Source organism: Equus przewalskii, chromosome 22, assembly GCF_037783145.1.
Source record: "Equus przewalskii isolate Varuska chromosome 22, EquPr2, whole genome shotgun sequence".
NCBI lineage: Eukaryota > Metazoa > Chordata > Mammalia > Perissodactyla > Equidae > Equus > Equus przewalskii.
The window spans coordinates 23,306,716-23,325,342 of NC_091852.1; the positions used below are offsets into that span (position 1 = coordinate 23,306,716).

The following is an 18,627-nucleotide window of genomic DNA, read 5'->3' on the forward strand; positions in this document are numbered from 1 at the left end:
ATCCCTTAATCTATGATTCAAACTACTTTTAAAATCTCATCTCCCACTAAACTCCTCAAGCTTCCTCTCAATTCTCCTCCTGCAATACCAACCTCAACAAATCACAGAGCATTTACTAAAGACATCACAGACTTTACCCCTCAGTGCTTTGGTTTACATTATTCCCTCTGCCTGAATGTTCCTCTCTTTTTCTGATCCCTCTAAGTCCCTACTCAAACAGCACTTTCTCTATAGAACTTCCCAATCCTCCTTCTCCTCGAGTTTGCTGAAAATTCCTCTGTATTCAAATAGCTCCTTGATCAAGGCTTTATTTTAGCACTTCTCAGATTGGATTACTCAAAAAGAAAATTCCCATGTGCCTCCTCTCCTAATTTCTTAGCTCCTCAGAGGTAGGGGCCATGACTTATCTCTGCACACAGGGCCCAGCACATAGTAGAGACTCAATCAGTGACTGCTGAATAGATAGGTAAAGGACTACTGCATGCTACATTCTTTCTCCAGCAGTGACTTAGACCTAATGCCTCTGACTAAGCTAGGATGGATGTGGAGGAGATCTGGCCAGGGCGACTAATCACCCCAGATCAATGGATTAGGCAGACTGATGCAGATCATCTGACTACCTATGTGTAGGCCTCCCTTCTCCTACCTAATTCTGCATGCTCAGTTGAAAAGAGAAATTATAACTACTGTCATGGCTGAGCTATACGGGTAATGAGGGAGAGATTTTTTACTTTATTTACGCCAAACTGTGATATAAGTCATGTGAGACTAGAAGGCCCTTGGCTATGTAACAGTATTAGGGGCTTGTGCAAATCGTTTAACCTCTCTGGGACTTATCTGAAACACAGAGATATTAATGCTTTGATCATCACAAGGCTGCGGGGCCAGACTAGATGAGGTATTTTTCAATTCTACGATCTATGATTCTATTCATCCATCCATCCATCCATCCATCCATCCATGAATGCTTGAGATCTCTTACAGCTCTAATATCTACAATTCTACATCTATGAAAGGTGGATTCAAAGAAAATTAAGAAGTCCCAAACATTCTGCAAGAATTTATACTGTGTTGAAAAGAATGACTTGAGAGATGTACAGAACAGCATGTAAGAAATTCATGAATACTGAAACAAGTTTCTCCAGTTGGTATTTGCTTGGGAGCTCCTTACATTTTGTGTTTAATTTCCTTGTCTGAACAGTTTGGGATGTCACATTTAACATTAAAAGGGTCAAACAGACTGACTGATAAGTAATTTTAAAAGATTTGGAAAGTAGACAGGATGAATGAAATTCTAAATCGAATTTGAGAACTGTCCACAGTAAAAGCATGCCAAAAAGAGTGACAATTCTTGCACACTTAGGTATTTATTATATTTGTTCAGAAAAATGGAGACCGAACATCTAAAGAAATACATAGCCTTGACACGTCAGTGATAATTCCAGAGTCTACCTTTGTTTCTGTTGCATGGGTTGTTGTCTCATAGCCATATACTGCATGTCTTCTTGCAGACGATTAAGAGGGGAATCTGGCTTGACGCGAATCCCATAGTAATGGTACTTGGAGTTTCCTCTTCATAAAAGAATAATAAACATTAGAGACACAAAAAGTCAGTCAAATCAATATTAATCATATAGGATGTCCATTTAATTTCACATTTGGAAAAATTAGGAAAAAGCAGCATATTAATGTTATATATTTATGATTTACCTGTTCTGGATACTTGTATATTTTTATGGTGGCTACATTCTAAAGAATCAAAATAAGAAAAATCTTTCCTTATAAATTTTTATATAAATATTTGTCAAATAGCCCATTTATTCCATTTAAGTTATATTTTATTTTCAAATTTATATTTTAAGTTTAAGTTAGAAGAGGTAATGCTAAGAAAAAAATTCTGGCCAATAAAAATTCATTAACAGGATAAAGGGTTGCACACTAAATAGAAGTTTATTATAAAGTGGTTACATAGAAACAACAGGAAAAAGATCTTAGTTCTACTGTCTTAGATAAGTTCTGCATTTTTCTAGTTTTATTACTGCAGAAATGGTGAAGATAACTTCAATGATACAAGATGTTGTGGTGAAGTCTATTACTTAATATTTTGAAACCTAAAAAGAAGCAGGCATTTAATCTATTGATTTTAAAACATATCTTATTAGTTTCGGTTTTTATGGATTCATATCAGTTTTACAGGCTGAACAAGATGTGTCACAACAGACATGGGGAAATTTCTCTGTGAAAATGGCAAATTTCCACCTGGAATAAAATTGTCACAATTCCCCCATGTTCATGAGAAAGACCATGTTTGTTACTAGAAATGACAAAGTTTTGCTCTGAATGAAATTTGCAAATTTTTGCAAAAATAACATTTTAAATATGTAAATTTTTGCAAAGAAAAAAATACTAGTTTTTCACAAGTCTATATATATAGCAAGACAGTGCTCTTTCCAACTTTTTCTTTCATTTACAAAAAGAAATGCAAGGGGAGTGTGGATTAAATATTTTATATAAAAATAGAGCAGACTTTTATTTCCAAGATTAAAGAATATATATTAGAGGGACCTCATATATCTGAAAAGACATTAAAATCTGATTATATAAATTATTGCTAGTTAAAAAAAATAAAGTAGGGCATCTGAATACCTATATTGTTCCAGCAAACTAAACTAGTATGAAAACTTAATGCCTATCAAGAAAGGCCTTCCACTTGCAGAGATCAGATCTTGTCTCCAAAATCCTCACTGCAGAACAGAGCAAAAAAAAAGAACAAAAATAAAAAACACCACCAACCCAATTAGGTTCTCCCGTAGGGAGCAGAGATGGAGTGGGAAGCAGAAGACATTAACCAGGGGACTTGGCCGATGACAAAGCTACAGAGTAAAATGATTTCTCTCTGTGAGACCCCAAAATAGACAAAGGGTCTAGTTTCTTTTCAGCCTCCTAGAAATCAGCATTTTGGTTGGTTGGGTTGGTGGGGAGATGGTTCTTTCTATTTCATTGGAGTTGCTCAGGAGAGATCAGCATGTCCCAGGTCTTCCTTGCTTTAACTTAATTTGGAAATGGGATCTAACAAAAGGTGTCTTTTGATTTGCCTTTGTTTAGAAAGATGGTGATTTTATTTACTTTTTACTTAGGTCCAAAAACTTGAGAAAACGTCTGGTTCTGGTTTGACTAAATTCACCAGATAATTTTATTAATGGAAAAATAACAGTTCTACATACAGTTTGATTAAAAAAAAAAGTACCTGAGTTAGTCTGCCTCATGGTTTATACCAATTTTCTTTCTGTTCCTAGGTTAGGAGTGGACAGTGAATGCTAAAACAGTTTCCATGGTAGACAGAATCTTGGGTACCTCAACCACTACCATAGTCAGTGTTTCTATATTAGAGTTCTGCTATCTTCATAACACAGCATCTGTTTAAACTTTCCTCACAGGATTTCTTTTTGCCTTATTCTTCTAGGTTTTGCTTTCCATCCCTAACTGCAAACACTACATACAATTTTAAAAGGAACAGGAGAATAATTGTTATATGGTGAGACGGGGGGAAAAAAAGAGCACCAGAAAGTAAAAGCTGCAATATTGCAATATGTACTTATAGCGTATGGATTCTACTCATTCACAAACCCAAACAACCCCAATTTTGTTCCCTTCTATTTTAAAGATGTGTTTCAAGGTTTGAATGGAGCCTCAAAATAGGATCCATTGAAATCCCTTTCAGCAACAAAAGAAGCACAACAATACAGCTATTAGAATGTTGAATAAAGCCCAGAGTTTCAAAATATTGGCACAGTATGCACAACTACTGAGCCATCAGCTAGGAGATAGTAGGTTAGGTCCCCAAATAATGATTTTCGTGGTTTTGGAAAAAAATACTAGAGAAACAAAAAGCTTTTTTTCAAGAGACTGAAAGCTAGTTCCTTTAGCCTGAATAGACAATCATATTCTCCAGTTTAAAATATACTATCTTTTGAAGTACAGGTAGAAGAAAATATATTTATGAAAGAACTGAACCTCCAGCAATCTGAAAGCTGTGCAATCAGAAGAAAGGCAACAGAAAGGAATAAGTCACACTTTGAATACATAAAACTGACACACTCTTTTTTTCAGTATAAATTTATAATGAAGTCAATTACTAAGGCTTTGTTTATTTTATTAAGAATATTAAAAACTCTTTACTAAAATACTATGAAGGGGTGACATAACTAACTAAAGGTATATCATCCAATGTTACAGAGTAGCATTTTTATTTTTATACTTTTTAATATAGATTTCTGTAAGATTTAGGGAATCAAAAACATCCATATCTTTCTGCCCAGCGACTTAAAACATTTGTTATGATAATTTTTAAAAAGCATTGAGAAGCAAAAATGATGCTCCACAGTTCTAAGTATTAGTTTCATCATATTTTGATTAGTAAAAACATATCTATTTCCAAAGGAAGGAAACAGAGAAACTAAGGGTCTTCTTCACGTTACTGGCTTCCATGCAATGAAACTATATTATATTTTTACTTCCATACATGTATGGTTTCACAATGAACAGGTTAAAAAAGGCCAAAAAGATTGGGGCTGGCCCGGTGGCATAGTGGTTGAGTTCATACACCCTGCTTCGGCCACCCAGGGTTTGCAGGTTCTGATCCCAAGTGTGGACCTAGCGCTGCTTGTCAAGCTGCGCTGTGGCAGAATCCCACGTAGAATAGAGGAAGACTGGCACAGATGTTAGCTCAGCAACAATCTTCCTGAAGCATAGTTTTCTATTCACTGAATAATGATCTTTCCTTTTCCAGAGGGATTTTATAAGCTGAGCTAATTCTGTATTTTTTATACGTTATCAAGTACTTTTGTAATCAAGTACTTTTGATCAAACAATATACTGAACTGCTCTAGTTTGAAAAAGAGAGATTAGTTTACGATCTTATTTTTTTGTACTAACCTAGTTCCCAATCTCCTGGTTCGTAGCCCCATAAAAATTGACCTTATTAGTTTTCCAAAAGAAGCAGCATTGACTGGGTCCAGTTTGTGTTCCTGACAGTGTCGTAGGTAGTGGTTGTAGAGAGTGCTTCTGGGAAGGCTCACTCCTTCTGCTGTCTCGTAATTATCCAACAGCCACTGGAGCTAGTATAAATAACACAGGGTAAGAACACAGAGAAATCATACAATTTACCACAATGTCTGCAAGACACTGCAAATACAATACACAGAAATACTTAGAAGATCTTCATGAAGCCTTGTGATGGGGTAAACTGTTGAAATTCAAAGGCCGATATAATCTGACTTTGAAAAACTCTCAGAAATGTAAATAGCTGAATACCACTTATGATCCTAGACCATGTCCATTCCTGCAAACATTCAAGCATATGTAAAGACATACAAATTTTCCCTGTATTTATTGCTATTTCGGAGACAGACACTTCTCTGGGAAATTCAAATAATCCTATAACTGGTCATAAATATAATTTATAATTGCTACAGAATAAAACGTTACCAAGGCTGGCTACATATCACACAGTAGGTCTTTAGCACTGGTTTGTTATAACACATGAACAGCAGGCTGCCTTGTATAAGTTTTATATTAAGCTTCCATTCATTTTTATAGAATTCTAATTTACTTATCTAATTTGCTCACAAGATAATACAATAAATAGTATCTACTGGGACAAATTCTGCAAGCAGAAAGGAAAAAGTTCAGTTATTTCTTCCCCAGAAGGAAGAAAACTCACTAGACATTGGTAAAAAAAAAAAAATTATGTGTAATGAAAAGGAATCACTTATACAATCATCTGTATTTTTATACCTCAAAGCTACGGGTTTTTTTTTCATAATTTTGGAAGATACACTACAATGGAAGGCGGCAAAGCAATATTTTCTTAGTTTATAGTTCACATTTTAAAGTTTTATGCTGTCTCTGTGTGTATTTTTAAAAAAGGATCTTTAAAATATAGAACATAAAAGAAAATTTTAGAAAATCTAACCTAGGTTATATTATTGAATTTCAGCATTAGGAAATTAAATTATTAATTTGTTCACTTATTTATTTACAAAAAGAGAACTGAAATAGATTTAAATGACTTTCATAAGGGCCCACAGTCTCAGTGCTTGGGTCTGGTTTCCAACACACATTTCCTGATTACTTGCATACCAGTTGTTATTTCCACAAAAGCAGCAAATATTTCACATTACTTGTCTCAACAAAATTTTCATGCCATATATAAGAAGTATCATAAAGAGTTGATATTTTATATCCAAATATCAATTCAAGTTAAATATAAGTTATGGAAGCCAATGAATTCCTTTACTGAGCATCAACTATGAGCCAGGCAATATGCTAGGCAGCCAATGATGTAAAAATGAATGTGCTCTCACCCCTGTCCTCTAGGAATTTACAATCCTATCCCAAAAATGATAATATGTATACTGAAATAAATTAAAGCATTTCTCCATTTTGCTTACATAGTTTAAGATTTGTGATCAATTTCAGAACCAGAACCTTCAGACTCTTAATAAGAAAATTCATTAAAAACATTTTCAGAATTAGTGCCTTTAACCATGACAAGTGAGTTTTCCAGAACCATTTTAATTTCAAATATTCCTACATGACGCTTATGTAATTAAACTTCTGTCATTAAATCCACACTGATGTTGGCTTAGAAAATATGGCCACCAAGCTTACAAGATAGAGCAGAGCATTTTTAAAAATAAAATTCATGTTCTGGTCAGGAACACTTGAAGTTCTCTATGCACCACATATGCATATGAATCTGTACATCTAAACAGACCTACTGCCTCTGTATCATAAACAACTCTCCCCTATAAAAATTTTAAAAGATTACCCAAAATAAACATTCACGTTTATAAGGACAAAAAAATTACAGGTCAAAAAGAATTCTTTTGATATAAATCATCCATAACCTTACTGTCAGTAAACACGTTTCCTAGAGGTACTCACATATGATTTCTGAGTATTCTAAATGACACATAGAGTAAATTTACCTATACATATTCACTTAGCGTAAAAGAGACGAGGTAAATTGATGGGGAGACCAAGTTATTAAGGTTAAGAGCAGTATTCTGCCTACAACAGTGGGTCAGGAGGTCTCGTTAGTGTTTCTTTTAAAATTTTAAGACTTTGTTGATTATGAACTCAACTGAAGGAGACAACACATAAAATGTGGCAATACAAACCTGCCGCACATCTCTCATCCACGAGCCTCAGTAAGATGACTGGGATCTGAGAGCACTGATTCCTCAAGTGAATGGTGTAAGACAGCTCTAGTGAACCATATTGCACGATTGGGTCTTGTTCTATGTACATATACTAGAGAGGGCCTTCTGCTGGTATTCTTAACATATTAAGAATACAGAAATATAGAATATAAAAATATACAAAGGAATATTCTTTGAAGAATTCAGTTCCGTGAGATCAAGGAATACACAGAAAACACTAAGGAAAAAAATTCCCAGGAAGGCAAACAGAAAAACTGTAAATATTTTTTGAAAAACAGCAATAGTTTGCAACTGAACTAATGAAGCATCCATGGAACACACAATACGTGTAAGTTAAAAACACTAAAGGTATGTTTGTACGTATACCTATGTATCTTCATTAAAAAATGTATATTGTCAAGGCCAAAATAGTATGTTTTCTTAAAAAAATCAATAAAAAATCAAATATTTCTTTTGGTAATGAACAGAACATATCTCTATATAGGAAATGTGAATTTAAGAGACACTCTTTTTTCAGAAACAGAAAATAATCAATTTCATAACATGAACTTTATAACCAAAAGTATACCAATAATAAAAATAGATCTGATGTAAAATACTTTTAATAGGCTATTAAGCAAATAAAAATAATGTTTAATTAACCAGATACACATGGAAAATTTCTGTAAATTGCCTTAGCTATTTACTAATCTTCTTGCTATATTTAATTACTTAACATCTAAAAATACTTTCTCTAAAAATGAGTTTACTAATTTCTCATAATCAAGTAAATTGTCTTGTAGATAAAAAATTTTATAAAAGAATTTGAAAAGGCAAATGCAATAATAAAATATTTGAAAGAAAATTTCACAGACATAATGAAATAATTACAGAAAAAATTCACTTAAAATACTCAGACGCCTAAATGATTTACTCAAGCCGCAAATGAGTAAGTTAGAGAAACTGAAGCTTTTACTGGATTGATTATGTGGTCCTCAGAAATGGCTAAGCAAGTCACATAATCTGGAGTGATTGCTTTGCAAATTGTTCTTATTATATAGTTTTACATTCTTAAAGATTCTTCTTCCTTTCAAACCAGTTATTAAAAACCTGAGTTTATTTGTAATATATATGTGTGTGATACACATGTGAACAAATATATAAAATAACCATTAGTTGGTTGGAAAAATTCCACAAGAGTGGGTATTCTGGTGATCATAACTTTAACAGAAGCAAGGCTACATTTTGCTTCCTGGCCTTTGCTTGCTGGAGGAGGAACTTGCCAGAAGCCTGCAGATCACTTTGGAAGAGCAGAGGAGGTCAAGCGGAGATAAAAGCCCTGAAAGATGGAGGTGGCTCTGCTGCAGCCATGGCTGTTCCAGCCAGGAAGCCGGCCAACAAGTGCACCGCCCAGGAGTAGTGCTCTTGGAAACTCATGTACAAGTGCAAATTGATTAAGACCTATCAGATAAGACTTTGAGATTCGGCTGGGGATAAATAACGCCAGTAGTTATCCTTTAAGTTTTGACACAGTGACGAAATTGTAAATCAGACATTTGAGTCTAAAACATAGTATAAGAAACGATTAATTTTATTGTAAGAGAAACTTGGTAGTATAAGAAACGATTAATTTTATTGTAAGAGAAACTTAGCAGTTAAGCGTAACCTAAAGGCGTACACTCCATGCGCTGCCCAAGGGAAGTTAACGCCTGTTATAAGATACACTGTTTGCTTGGGTTTTGCCTTTATTAAAATTTGGACACTAGAATTCAATACCCTTAACATTTAGTAATTTAGAAATAAACTATTACTATTTCTTTTATCTTTTAGAAAATGTCTTATAAAATATTTGTTTACATTTACGATTTTCAAAGCCCATAAAATACCATAGGAACTTTTAACATTTATATTTAAAACCTGATTATTCTACTAATGAACTAACATAAACTCACATAAGGGTGGAAACCAAGATAATTGCATCTTTCAACCTTTTCATTTAATCTATATTAATCAGGGTAGATTAAGGAAGATGAACAGTTCCTATTTTTCCCAAAGGAAACACTGATTGACAAATAAAAAAAAATACATATTGTACTCCCCAATTAACATCCAAATATAACATTTGGCATTTTTTCCCAGATGGGTTATTATCCATTAGGATTCATTTTAAGTTCAGTTCACTGATGATATGCATTTTGACAGGTCTTATTTCTGTCATAACTTATATTTATAACATAGCAAAGTCAAGGGAGAGTGGGTATAAAACAAGGTTTTGCTTTGAGCTGAACATATCTCAGTAGCTAAAACCAGTAAAAATCATGAAACAATTATTTGCTAGGTTGTAAAAAGCATATAAAATAAATGCCTAAAGCTTTTTATATACTTTAAATGGAGTTTTAAAAAATGTACAAGCTTAAGAACATTATGTGGAAAATTGGGAACAATTAATTTAAAAACATTGCTGCATTCAAACTTACAATCTAAAAAATCTTAAATTAGATACAATATAACCATTAAACGTCAATTTATGTTAATTACAACTGAAAAGAAGCGTAAAATAAAAAGTCTGCAATGAAGAGAAGTAAGATACTCTAATTTGATTTAGGCAGACTATATATCATTCACCCATAGCATCTTCACATACAAAAAATTTAGAAATAAAAATATTTAAATAAAAATTATTATACTTACTAACAGACTGAATTCTATAAAGCTAAATCAAAATTATCATTCTAAAATACAAGGAGATAAATGATGTCACGGTTGTCTATAATTTCTTTAAAGGCTTAAATTGTTTGGGGAAAAAAAGGTGACTGCTCTTAAAGTGAAGGTTGCGCATGGGGAAATGACAGAGTGACCATATATTCTTTCATTCAAATGGTATGCAGGGAGAAGACCACTCTCTACCAATGATGTTCACACATACACCTACTGAAGCATACTTGCTAACAAAACCATGCATGTTTGAGTCACAAATAAATGCACACATGATTGGCAAAGGTACTTACAATACTGAAGGTAAAATAGGGTCTGTTCCCTTCTTTTACTTGTTTATTATGCTCACCCATTTAGTAAATATTTAGTAAGTATCTGCTATGTACCAGGCACTGTTCTAGGCACTAGAAATGCATCAGTGGACAAAACATATAAAATCCTTACTCCCTTGGAACTTTCACTTGTCAATAAATACTTACTATCTGCCTATGCAATGCTACTACTGAAATAATTGTCATTACATTAATATAGTTAAAAGAATAAAACATGGCATTCATTGTAACTGTGCTCAGTCACAGATGGAGCTCTATGTAGGGTATGAAACAGACAAGTTATTCATAGACAAGTTATAAACTGAAACATATATTTCAATCTGGATGATAATAGCACGATAATGATAAAAATAGAGCAGCAGTACTAAATACCTCAAGAATATGCTGAAAAAGGGATACGAAATTTAATACCCTACTCCATCTTTTCATGTGTAGAAAGAAAGGCGAAAAACAAAGCAATCAAGCTACATCCTAATCAGAGAGGATTATTTATTTGGTTTGACCGTAACAAGAATTTTCTGAACTACTGTGAATAATCAAATCTACAAAGAGAAAATAGGAAATCTGTCTATTCCATTTTCCAAAATAGAATGACAACAGACTTTCAGTTCAAAAATCATAATTAAGATCTCTCTTTAGAAACTAGTAAATACGAGACACGAATTCTTGATAATTTCTCCTAATTTTTTGCTTAATGAAATTGATGTTTTGTAGAAACTGGTAAGTCAGGGAATTATTATCATAAAGTTGAATTCATGTCTACTTCAAAGAACCCCATAAACCTCAGATAATTCTATATTACATCCTATATAGGGAGGGATAAAGGTAGCATAGTTTATTGACACTTAAAATATTAACAACTTTTTTTTAAAACTTCTCCACTAAAATTTTTCTACACAAGTGAAAATCATCAACGGAATTTAAAATACCCTTAGCAGGTGGTTATCAACTAGAAAGCGTGCAGTAGCTTATTCCAGTTGTTGGAAGAAATCTAACAAAAATTAGGAGCACTGCTAACTTTCCAGGGACAGAAAGACAACAGGATCTCCTTTTGTGTTCAGGGAGAAACGAAACCTGACTGGTCAGCAGAAAATCCTTTCTTCACTGTTTACCTACCATCTGTAGAATCATTTGTATTTCTAAAGACTTGACTATAAATGTGCTTTCAAATGAATTTAACTGTACTTCAGAGGTGTAATAAAAAGGAATCAGGACATCCAGAGAAAGATTATCACTGCATCAGCAACATTTACGCCCACTCTTTCTAGATACTGAGATGCCTCTGGCAGTTGTAAACAGCATGGAAGAGCTGCTATTCTGTGTAATAAAACACAGGAAACCATGGAGTAATGAACATTTATCTGTTGTTTATGCAGCTTAATTCACACATTCATTAACATTAAATATTATTTCATGAATTCTACAAGAGAATAGTAATTTCAAAAAAATCCCAACGTATTAGAAAAGTTTCAAACAAATCAACAAATAAAAGTATACCAAAAACATTTTCTTACACCTATACTATTGTTCATGAAAGTACTAAATTAAGATAGGTAATTCAAGTTAAAATTAAATATATCACATATTTTACTAAACTATATATGGCAAATGAAGATGAAATGTAAATTGAATATCAAAGCACAACTTCTTAGAAGTCTGAAAGTTCAAAAAAGTTAACTGGAAACTTCAGGGTTTTTTTTCTTTTTCTTACGTCCCTACACTTTTTTGCCTAAAAATAAACAACATTTTCACTTGCCATTTTCAAAACACAAACACCAGTTAGTAATCACTCCTCTGCAAACATAAACCCTAACAGTTTACCGTAAATCAGCCTTTTCACACAACCACAGACTCATGCTATCACAGCAGGGATGCACTTCTGAAACATATGAAAGAGTGACACAGTGCATACAAATTTTCAGAAAGGGGGAAAAAATAAGATTCCTCAAACTGTTTCGAAAAGAAGGGCCAAAATATATATTATTTTAAAGTTTATAATCTATAATTTTCACCAAAATTGCAGGCATTCTCTAGTTGGTTAACCTGTTTTTATTTGCCATGATACTTCTCCTTGAAAATAAAAACAAGACAAAAAGAACATAAGGAAGTGTTTAGTGTTATGTTGGAATATAATTTTTTTTTTCCTGAGGAAGATTAGCCCTGAGCTAACATCTGCCAATCCTCCTCTTTTTGCTGAGGAAGACTGGCCCTGAGCTAACATCTGTGCCCATCTTCCTCTACTTTATATGTGGGACGCCTACCACAGCATGGCTTGCCACACAGTGCCATGTCTGCATCCGGGATCCGAACCGGTGAACCCCGGGCTGCCAAGAAGCGGAACATGTGAACTTAACTGTTGCGCCACTGGGCCAGCCTCGGAAAATAAAATTTAAATGTTTGAAAATTCAGATATTTAAAAAGCATAGTGAAGACATTTTCTATGAGCTAAAGGTTATAGGTTTACTAAAAAATAATATTTCATTTCATTTAAGTGATCCAATTTTGGACTTTTCAGTCACAAAATATGGGGAAGAATTTAAAAATTGATAATAATTTATCTCTAAATTTAAGAACATATTGTGAGCTGGGAGGGAAAACTAATTCTTACTACATTGTCATGGATATTAATTTAGCAGAAGATCTATCCAGAACAGATTTAAGTCATAGGTCTATTTATTTTTTCCCATATATTCAGAAATCATGGTAACAAAATAATTTTTAATCAGCATTTTCATTGGTTTCCCAAAATTTGAACATTTAATGAAAATGTTTATAGTTTAACAAAACTGCCATCACTCTTCTTACACTTACCAGTATGACAGTGATGCTGCATGAGGTAACATTTAAAAGCTTCAAGAAATAGAAACAGTAATCCTCCTTTATCTCAATTATTTGTAATTTATGGCTTGTCTAGAGCCTCACTTCTTCTTTTGGCCCAGTTTTATTTTTCTTCAGGTCTTAGGGCCTGAGCTCATCTAGGTAGCTGTTTCATGCCCATCTTATACAGTCTTAGTGATAAATAAATCATTTTCAGACAGGTTTGGCATTAATAATCTTTTTTCCACTTAAAGAATATTACTGGTCATACAAGTAGACACGGCTATCTGTCTGTCTCAGACACAGAGATGCAGATCACAAACATCTGCTTCACAGTATATAAATATCAAACTAGAAAATTTTAAATATTTCAAATCTCCATAATTACTTTTTACAAATAAATGGCAGCTTGATATTAACTTGGAAATGTTATATCTGTACCAAAACAGTACAAAAACCTAGTAAAGTAGTATATTGGGGGTTTTATTTTTCAGACATTCCACTGTTCAAAATAGCCATTCAGTGATACAGAGATTATAAGGGGCTGAGAAAGGAAGGTTAAGAAGCAAAATAAATAAGTAAATAAATAAAACAAGCATTTAGAAGCAAGCAACACATGCAGAACAAGCAAGAGATTAGTTTACATGAAGAAGAGGCAACTTACATGGCTGTTGAGAAGAGAGCTTCTGTGAGTGGACAGACCGTCAGACTTTTGCAGCGTCTCAATCGCCATTTCAATCTGATAATAGATGTCATTAAAAAAAGGGCTCAAGACAAGATAGTAATAAAAGGCTCACCAGAGAATTTTTGATAGATTCTTTAAAGTTCAATTTCTTCTTCAATGGTGGCTAATGAATAGCTCTCACTAAATGTGTATTTCCCCCACCCTCCCCCGACTCCCGGAAAATAAAATAAAAATATGCACACTAATAATAAGCCCAATCACAAAAGTCAACCTTTTTGAACATTCTGTAATTATAATCAGAATGGAGACTCGAGGAGCAGGAACCCCAGTGGATTTTTCTGGTTATGAGAAAACATTCTTGACTTTCATAGTTCAAGATGTGGGAATGGAAATCACTCTCTTTCTAAATAGTCTCCCACCTAAAGAGTATTTAATATGTGTTCTATTCTGTCACGAAAGGAAAATCATACTGCAGATTTTGTGTTTAACACGCATTAGTATTTTAATGCAAATGTGCAAAGACACCTTCATTAATGTTCAAAAGCTACTAAATCTATCCATCCCTCTCTTAACCTTGTATAAAAATTTAGAAGTGGAGGGTCATTACTACGAATAAACATTAAGATGTAATCATGGTCCCTACATTATATTTTAGGATGTGGTGGTGTGGCAGAGCTATGAGAAATGACAGCAGAAATGGAATGTAGAAGAGAAAATAATCCAGAGCCAACAAAGAAAGGGGACAGCCACAGGAACAGTTTTATTCCATGTAATCTCAGCACACCATGAGCAATCATAACACCTTAATTAAGTAGTAGGTGCCAATAATAAATGAGATTCACTCTTGACAACCTCATATTTAAAGACACCTATCTCTCAGCTCCTAGCACTATAGCACGTACTATAAAATCAGGTTCTGAACATCGTGCATTTGGTTACCGTAATATATTAACGATATTAACTAAAATTAAATAAAAAATCAAAGTCTGTAAGAGAGAAAATCGATTTCATTATTTTTATTTGTACCGTCTGATCAAATCAACAATTCAGTATAAGCAGTAATAAAAAATCCTTAATGCTTTCAAATGTAGTCAACTTACTTATACTTTATGTTGACTATGGAAATTAATGATGCCTTGATATTTTAACATACTACCTCCCTCCACCAAAAAAAACAAAAGAAAAGATGGATGGCAATATCCACAGCAAAGTTTTCTTTTTGTATCAAGTTTCCAATTTCTTTATGGAAGAATACTTTATATATAGAATGTTTAATCTCAGTTATACCAACATTAAACCTAATTTTCTTCTAAACAACTTGGGAACTAATAGCTTTAATTTTATTTTATATTACTTCCCAAGTTACTGGCTCTTCTTCTCTAGAGTTAATAAAATGTAATACTAAGAAGAATGTTAGGTTAGAAATTATGGAAAAAACATTCTTAAAGTAGATACTAAAATAATTCATAAGATGATATACAATTTATTCTATTGTTAAATTTTTTTAGATCACAAAATTAAGTAAACTGGCTTCTAAAACATTCCCTCTGCCAGATGGAACGTTAATGTAGTTTATCATTATACTTGAAAATAAACTGAAGAAAGTGATATCATACGAGCAAGAAAAGACACATTACAGAAGGAGTAATACAAATGTATTGAGTCACAAACATTTTACCAAAATGCTAATGTGAAAAACTCTAAAGGACCTCAGTATTCATATCTTAAAAGGGCATCAATAAGTGCTCTTGTTTTTCAAGAAGAAAATATATCAAAAAACAGCTGCAAAGTCTTATCCTCCTGTGACTTTAAATCACTTCTAGGAAGAATTTGCTCACAACTCTAATTTGCTAAAATACCTACATTTTCTTTAAAGTTTGAGTGTGGAAAATCTGAAGTTAGATTTCAGTCCACTAAATAAAAATAAAATGATCTGTATTTTGTGATTTTATAGGTTTAGATGGAAGTTAAAAATTATCTGAAATATATTAGCTGAGGAACACTGAGGGAGAAATCCATGTCTGGGTTTGTTTGTTAATCAGCAATTTTAATTTCCTTATGACTAAAGGATTAATGGTTGTTGTCTTTTACAATTAAAAAGTGGACATAGTGGCGGTCCCATGGCGTAGAGGTTAAGTTCACACTCTACTTCAGTGGCCTGGGGTTTGTGGGTTAGGGTCCCGGGCGTGGACCTAGCACCACTTGTCAAGCCACGCTCTAGCAGCACCCCACATAAAATAGAGGACGATTGGCATAGATGTTAGCTCAGCAACAATCTTCCTCAAGCAAAAAGAGGAAGATTGGCAACAGATGTTAGCTTAGGGCCAATCTTCCCCACATATACCCAAAAATAATTAAAAAATCATAAATCAAAAGAAAAAAAGCGGTCATGGTAAGTAAACATTTTCCATTTCTTCCTTAAACTAATTAAGCTTTAGACTATGAGTGTATCTTAGCTTATTTTTTGGAAAAACCAATTCTCTGAACTAAGGTACGGCACTGAGCTGTCTCTCTCAGTAAATAATCACCCCAGGGCCGAGTCACCAATGGTGTACGTATCCTCCCCATGATTATCTAATGCTAGGATACATGGTGCTTGGGAGTTTAGACTGATTCATGATGATGCTGGACTACTGCCTCATAATAGCATAAGAAGTTATGGTAACTCCTCTGACATCAAATGGTGGGGTGCTCCATTTGAGATGAGATGTTCAGGCTTACAGAGCATTAAGTGAGATTGGAGTGGGTGATACTTACAAATTCCGTATGTGCAAGAATAGGTAAGAAACTGATATGCATTCCAGCCACTATGGGCACACGACTTCTTAAGGAAAATTAGCCTTTTCTGGAAGATGAAAGAATATCCTTAGCAAAATACTTGGGATGATTTAAAACCTTCCAGATTTACCAGTTAAACCAGGATTCCCATGAGAGAATGGGAATCTACTCTGAGGGTAGTTATCAGTTAAAGATAGGAACCCTTGGTCCACTGCTACTGCAGAAACATTTTCAGAACCTGGAGAAGAGCATTTTGCACTGTGTTTAGACAGGCAACTCAAATGTTGGAGGAGTGGCAGGCTTCTAGGGCAGAAAAGTGATAAAGATCAATGAAAAGTTTTCCAGCCTTAGGAATTATATTTGGTCTCAAAGCCTCAGATGCTACCCTGACAGAGTACGTGGCAAAGTCTGAAGAGTCAAAGCTCAGGTAATGTAGAGAACTGCCTACATTCACATGTCAGATTTCCTTCTGACCACGCATTAGCAGGAAGTTGAACAGCCCTCTTTGTAGCATGCCGAATGACAAGATGCTATGGAGCCCAATTTGAAAAATCAGACCTGGCTGAAGCAGCTTGCTGAGAGAGTAGTTCACTACTCTAGAAATTCAGACTTCATCTGAGAGTGCGGGGACGCCCATGAGTTTTGCTGCGAGTCAGGCTTAACTTGGATGAAGAAAGAGAAGAAGGTAACACCAGTTGCTATGGAAAAATAATGTCTGGGATCATGTCACCAGTTAGGAATTGGAGAATTAAAGTAAATACATGTGTGACTCAACTCCTCAACCAAAGGTTGAATTCTCAAAAGACAGAATCCCAGGGATGGTATAAGTGGGTTTCCCTCATTTGGGCAAAAGGATCTCCACACGAAGTCCGGAGTGCTAGCAGGAGACTACGCCAATTACTTTGCTTCTGGTAGAGAAAGTGTCATGTTCACAAATGTGATAAAAATATGACCACACGGCAATAAGCAGACCTTATTCTTGTGCGGTAGATTCAAAAAAAAAAAGCACGGGCCCTGAAAGGCAGAAGAAACTCCTATTTGTTTTGAGTATAGCAAATACGCACATCTGTGGCAGACTGCACCAGTGAAGGAAATCTTTCCTGATTTCTCAGGAATTAGGATCAGAAATTCAGAAGAGGCCAGGGAGATGTTATATTTCATATCTAGGAGAAAAAACATAATAAAGCTCAGTGGAGCTCCAACAAAGATAGTGCAAACCCTCTAGGAAGGACCTGAAGGGGAGAGGGCGCTTACTACCTGATGGGGAACAGATACACAGTATGACAAACATGTGGCCTAAAACTCAGGCTGCAAACTCTTTTGCAGTCACTAAAATGCTAATGCTGCCTTGCTGTAATCAAACACAGATGGAGAGTCTCCAAGCACCCAGGGTCCCCCTGAGGTTTGTGCGATACGCAACCAAGAATCAGTGTCCCAAAAAGGACTTCAGAGAAAAGTCCCACTCAAGCCCTTAGGAAAAGACGACGGCAGAGGGGAGAGAAAGGATTGTATGATGTCTGGATGTCCAAGAAATGTTGCGTTTGTATTCTCTTTTCCCAAGCTCAAAGAAGGGTTCAACACTGTACTCATTCTAGGGTAGGCAAATACTTTCAAAGAGAAAAAAGTAATAAGAAAAACGCCAATTTCCCCATTATTTGTAATTCCCCATTGTTATTCATAATTGGTATTTATAGTTTGGCACTGCCTCCTAAGGAAGGAGAATTCATAGGATGGCCCTTTGTTTGCAGACTTGCTGCCAGGCTTAAGTGCTCTGCTGAAGGGGTGAGAGATTTAGAGGAGACTAGGATCTGAGAAGACTGGAGCTGAATGCTCACTGGGAGAACAAACACACAGACAGGGACAACAAGACGGTGCAAAGAGGCTCTGCGTGACTGTGCTCTGCAGAGTGTCATGCTAAACCTTCAGCTCTTTCTCCTACAAAATCTTCAGTAAAATCTATGCCACCCACAGATACTCCAGACACAAGAAATCAAGACTGGCTGGAGCACAGGGTTCATTTAGGGGCAGTTGATAAATATCAAAAAGGTAAACCTCAGTTGGAAGTGCAGGGCAATGTGAAGAAGAGCTGTCTTTT

The 18,627-nt window shown here is 34.6% G+C and overlaps 1 protein-coding gene across 16 annotated transcripts in view; it reads right to left on the minus strand.

Moving 5' to 3' along the window:
* The window catches only part of RFX3 (regulatory factor X3), a 263,930-nt gene that overhangs the window by 66,883 nt on the left and 178,420 nt on the right, over positions 1 to 18,627 (minus strand). For 13 of the 16 annotated variants that reach the window (XM_070590686.1, XM_008543874.2, XM_008543905.2 and 10 more), the window contains 3 exons: positions 13,734 to 13,808; positions 4,936 to 5,117; positions 1,453 to 1,572 (listed from right to left, as the gene is read on the minus strand). In XM_070590686.1, the coding sequence (XP_070446787.1) occupies positions 1,453 to 1,572; positions 4,936 to 5,117; positions 13,734 to 13,808 (377 nt within the window). The remainder of the gene's footprint in view (positions 1 to 1,452; positions 1,573 to 4,935; positions 5,118 to 13,733; positions 13,809 to 18,627) is intronic. The other 3 variants (XM_008543896.2, XM_070590693.1, XM_070590694.1) reach the window with 1 other exon arrangement.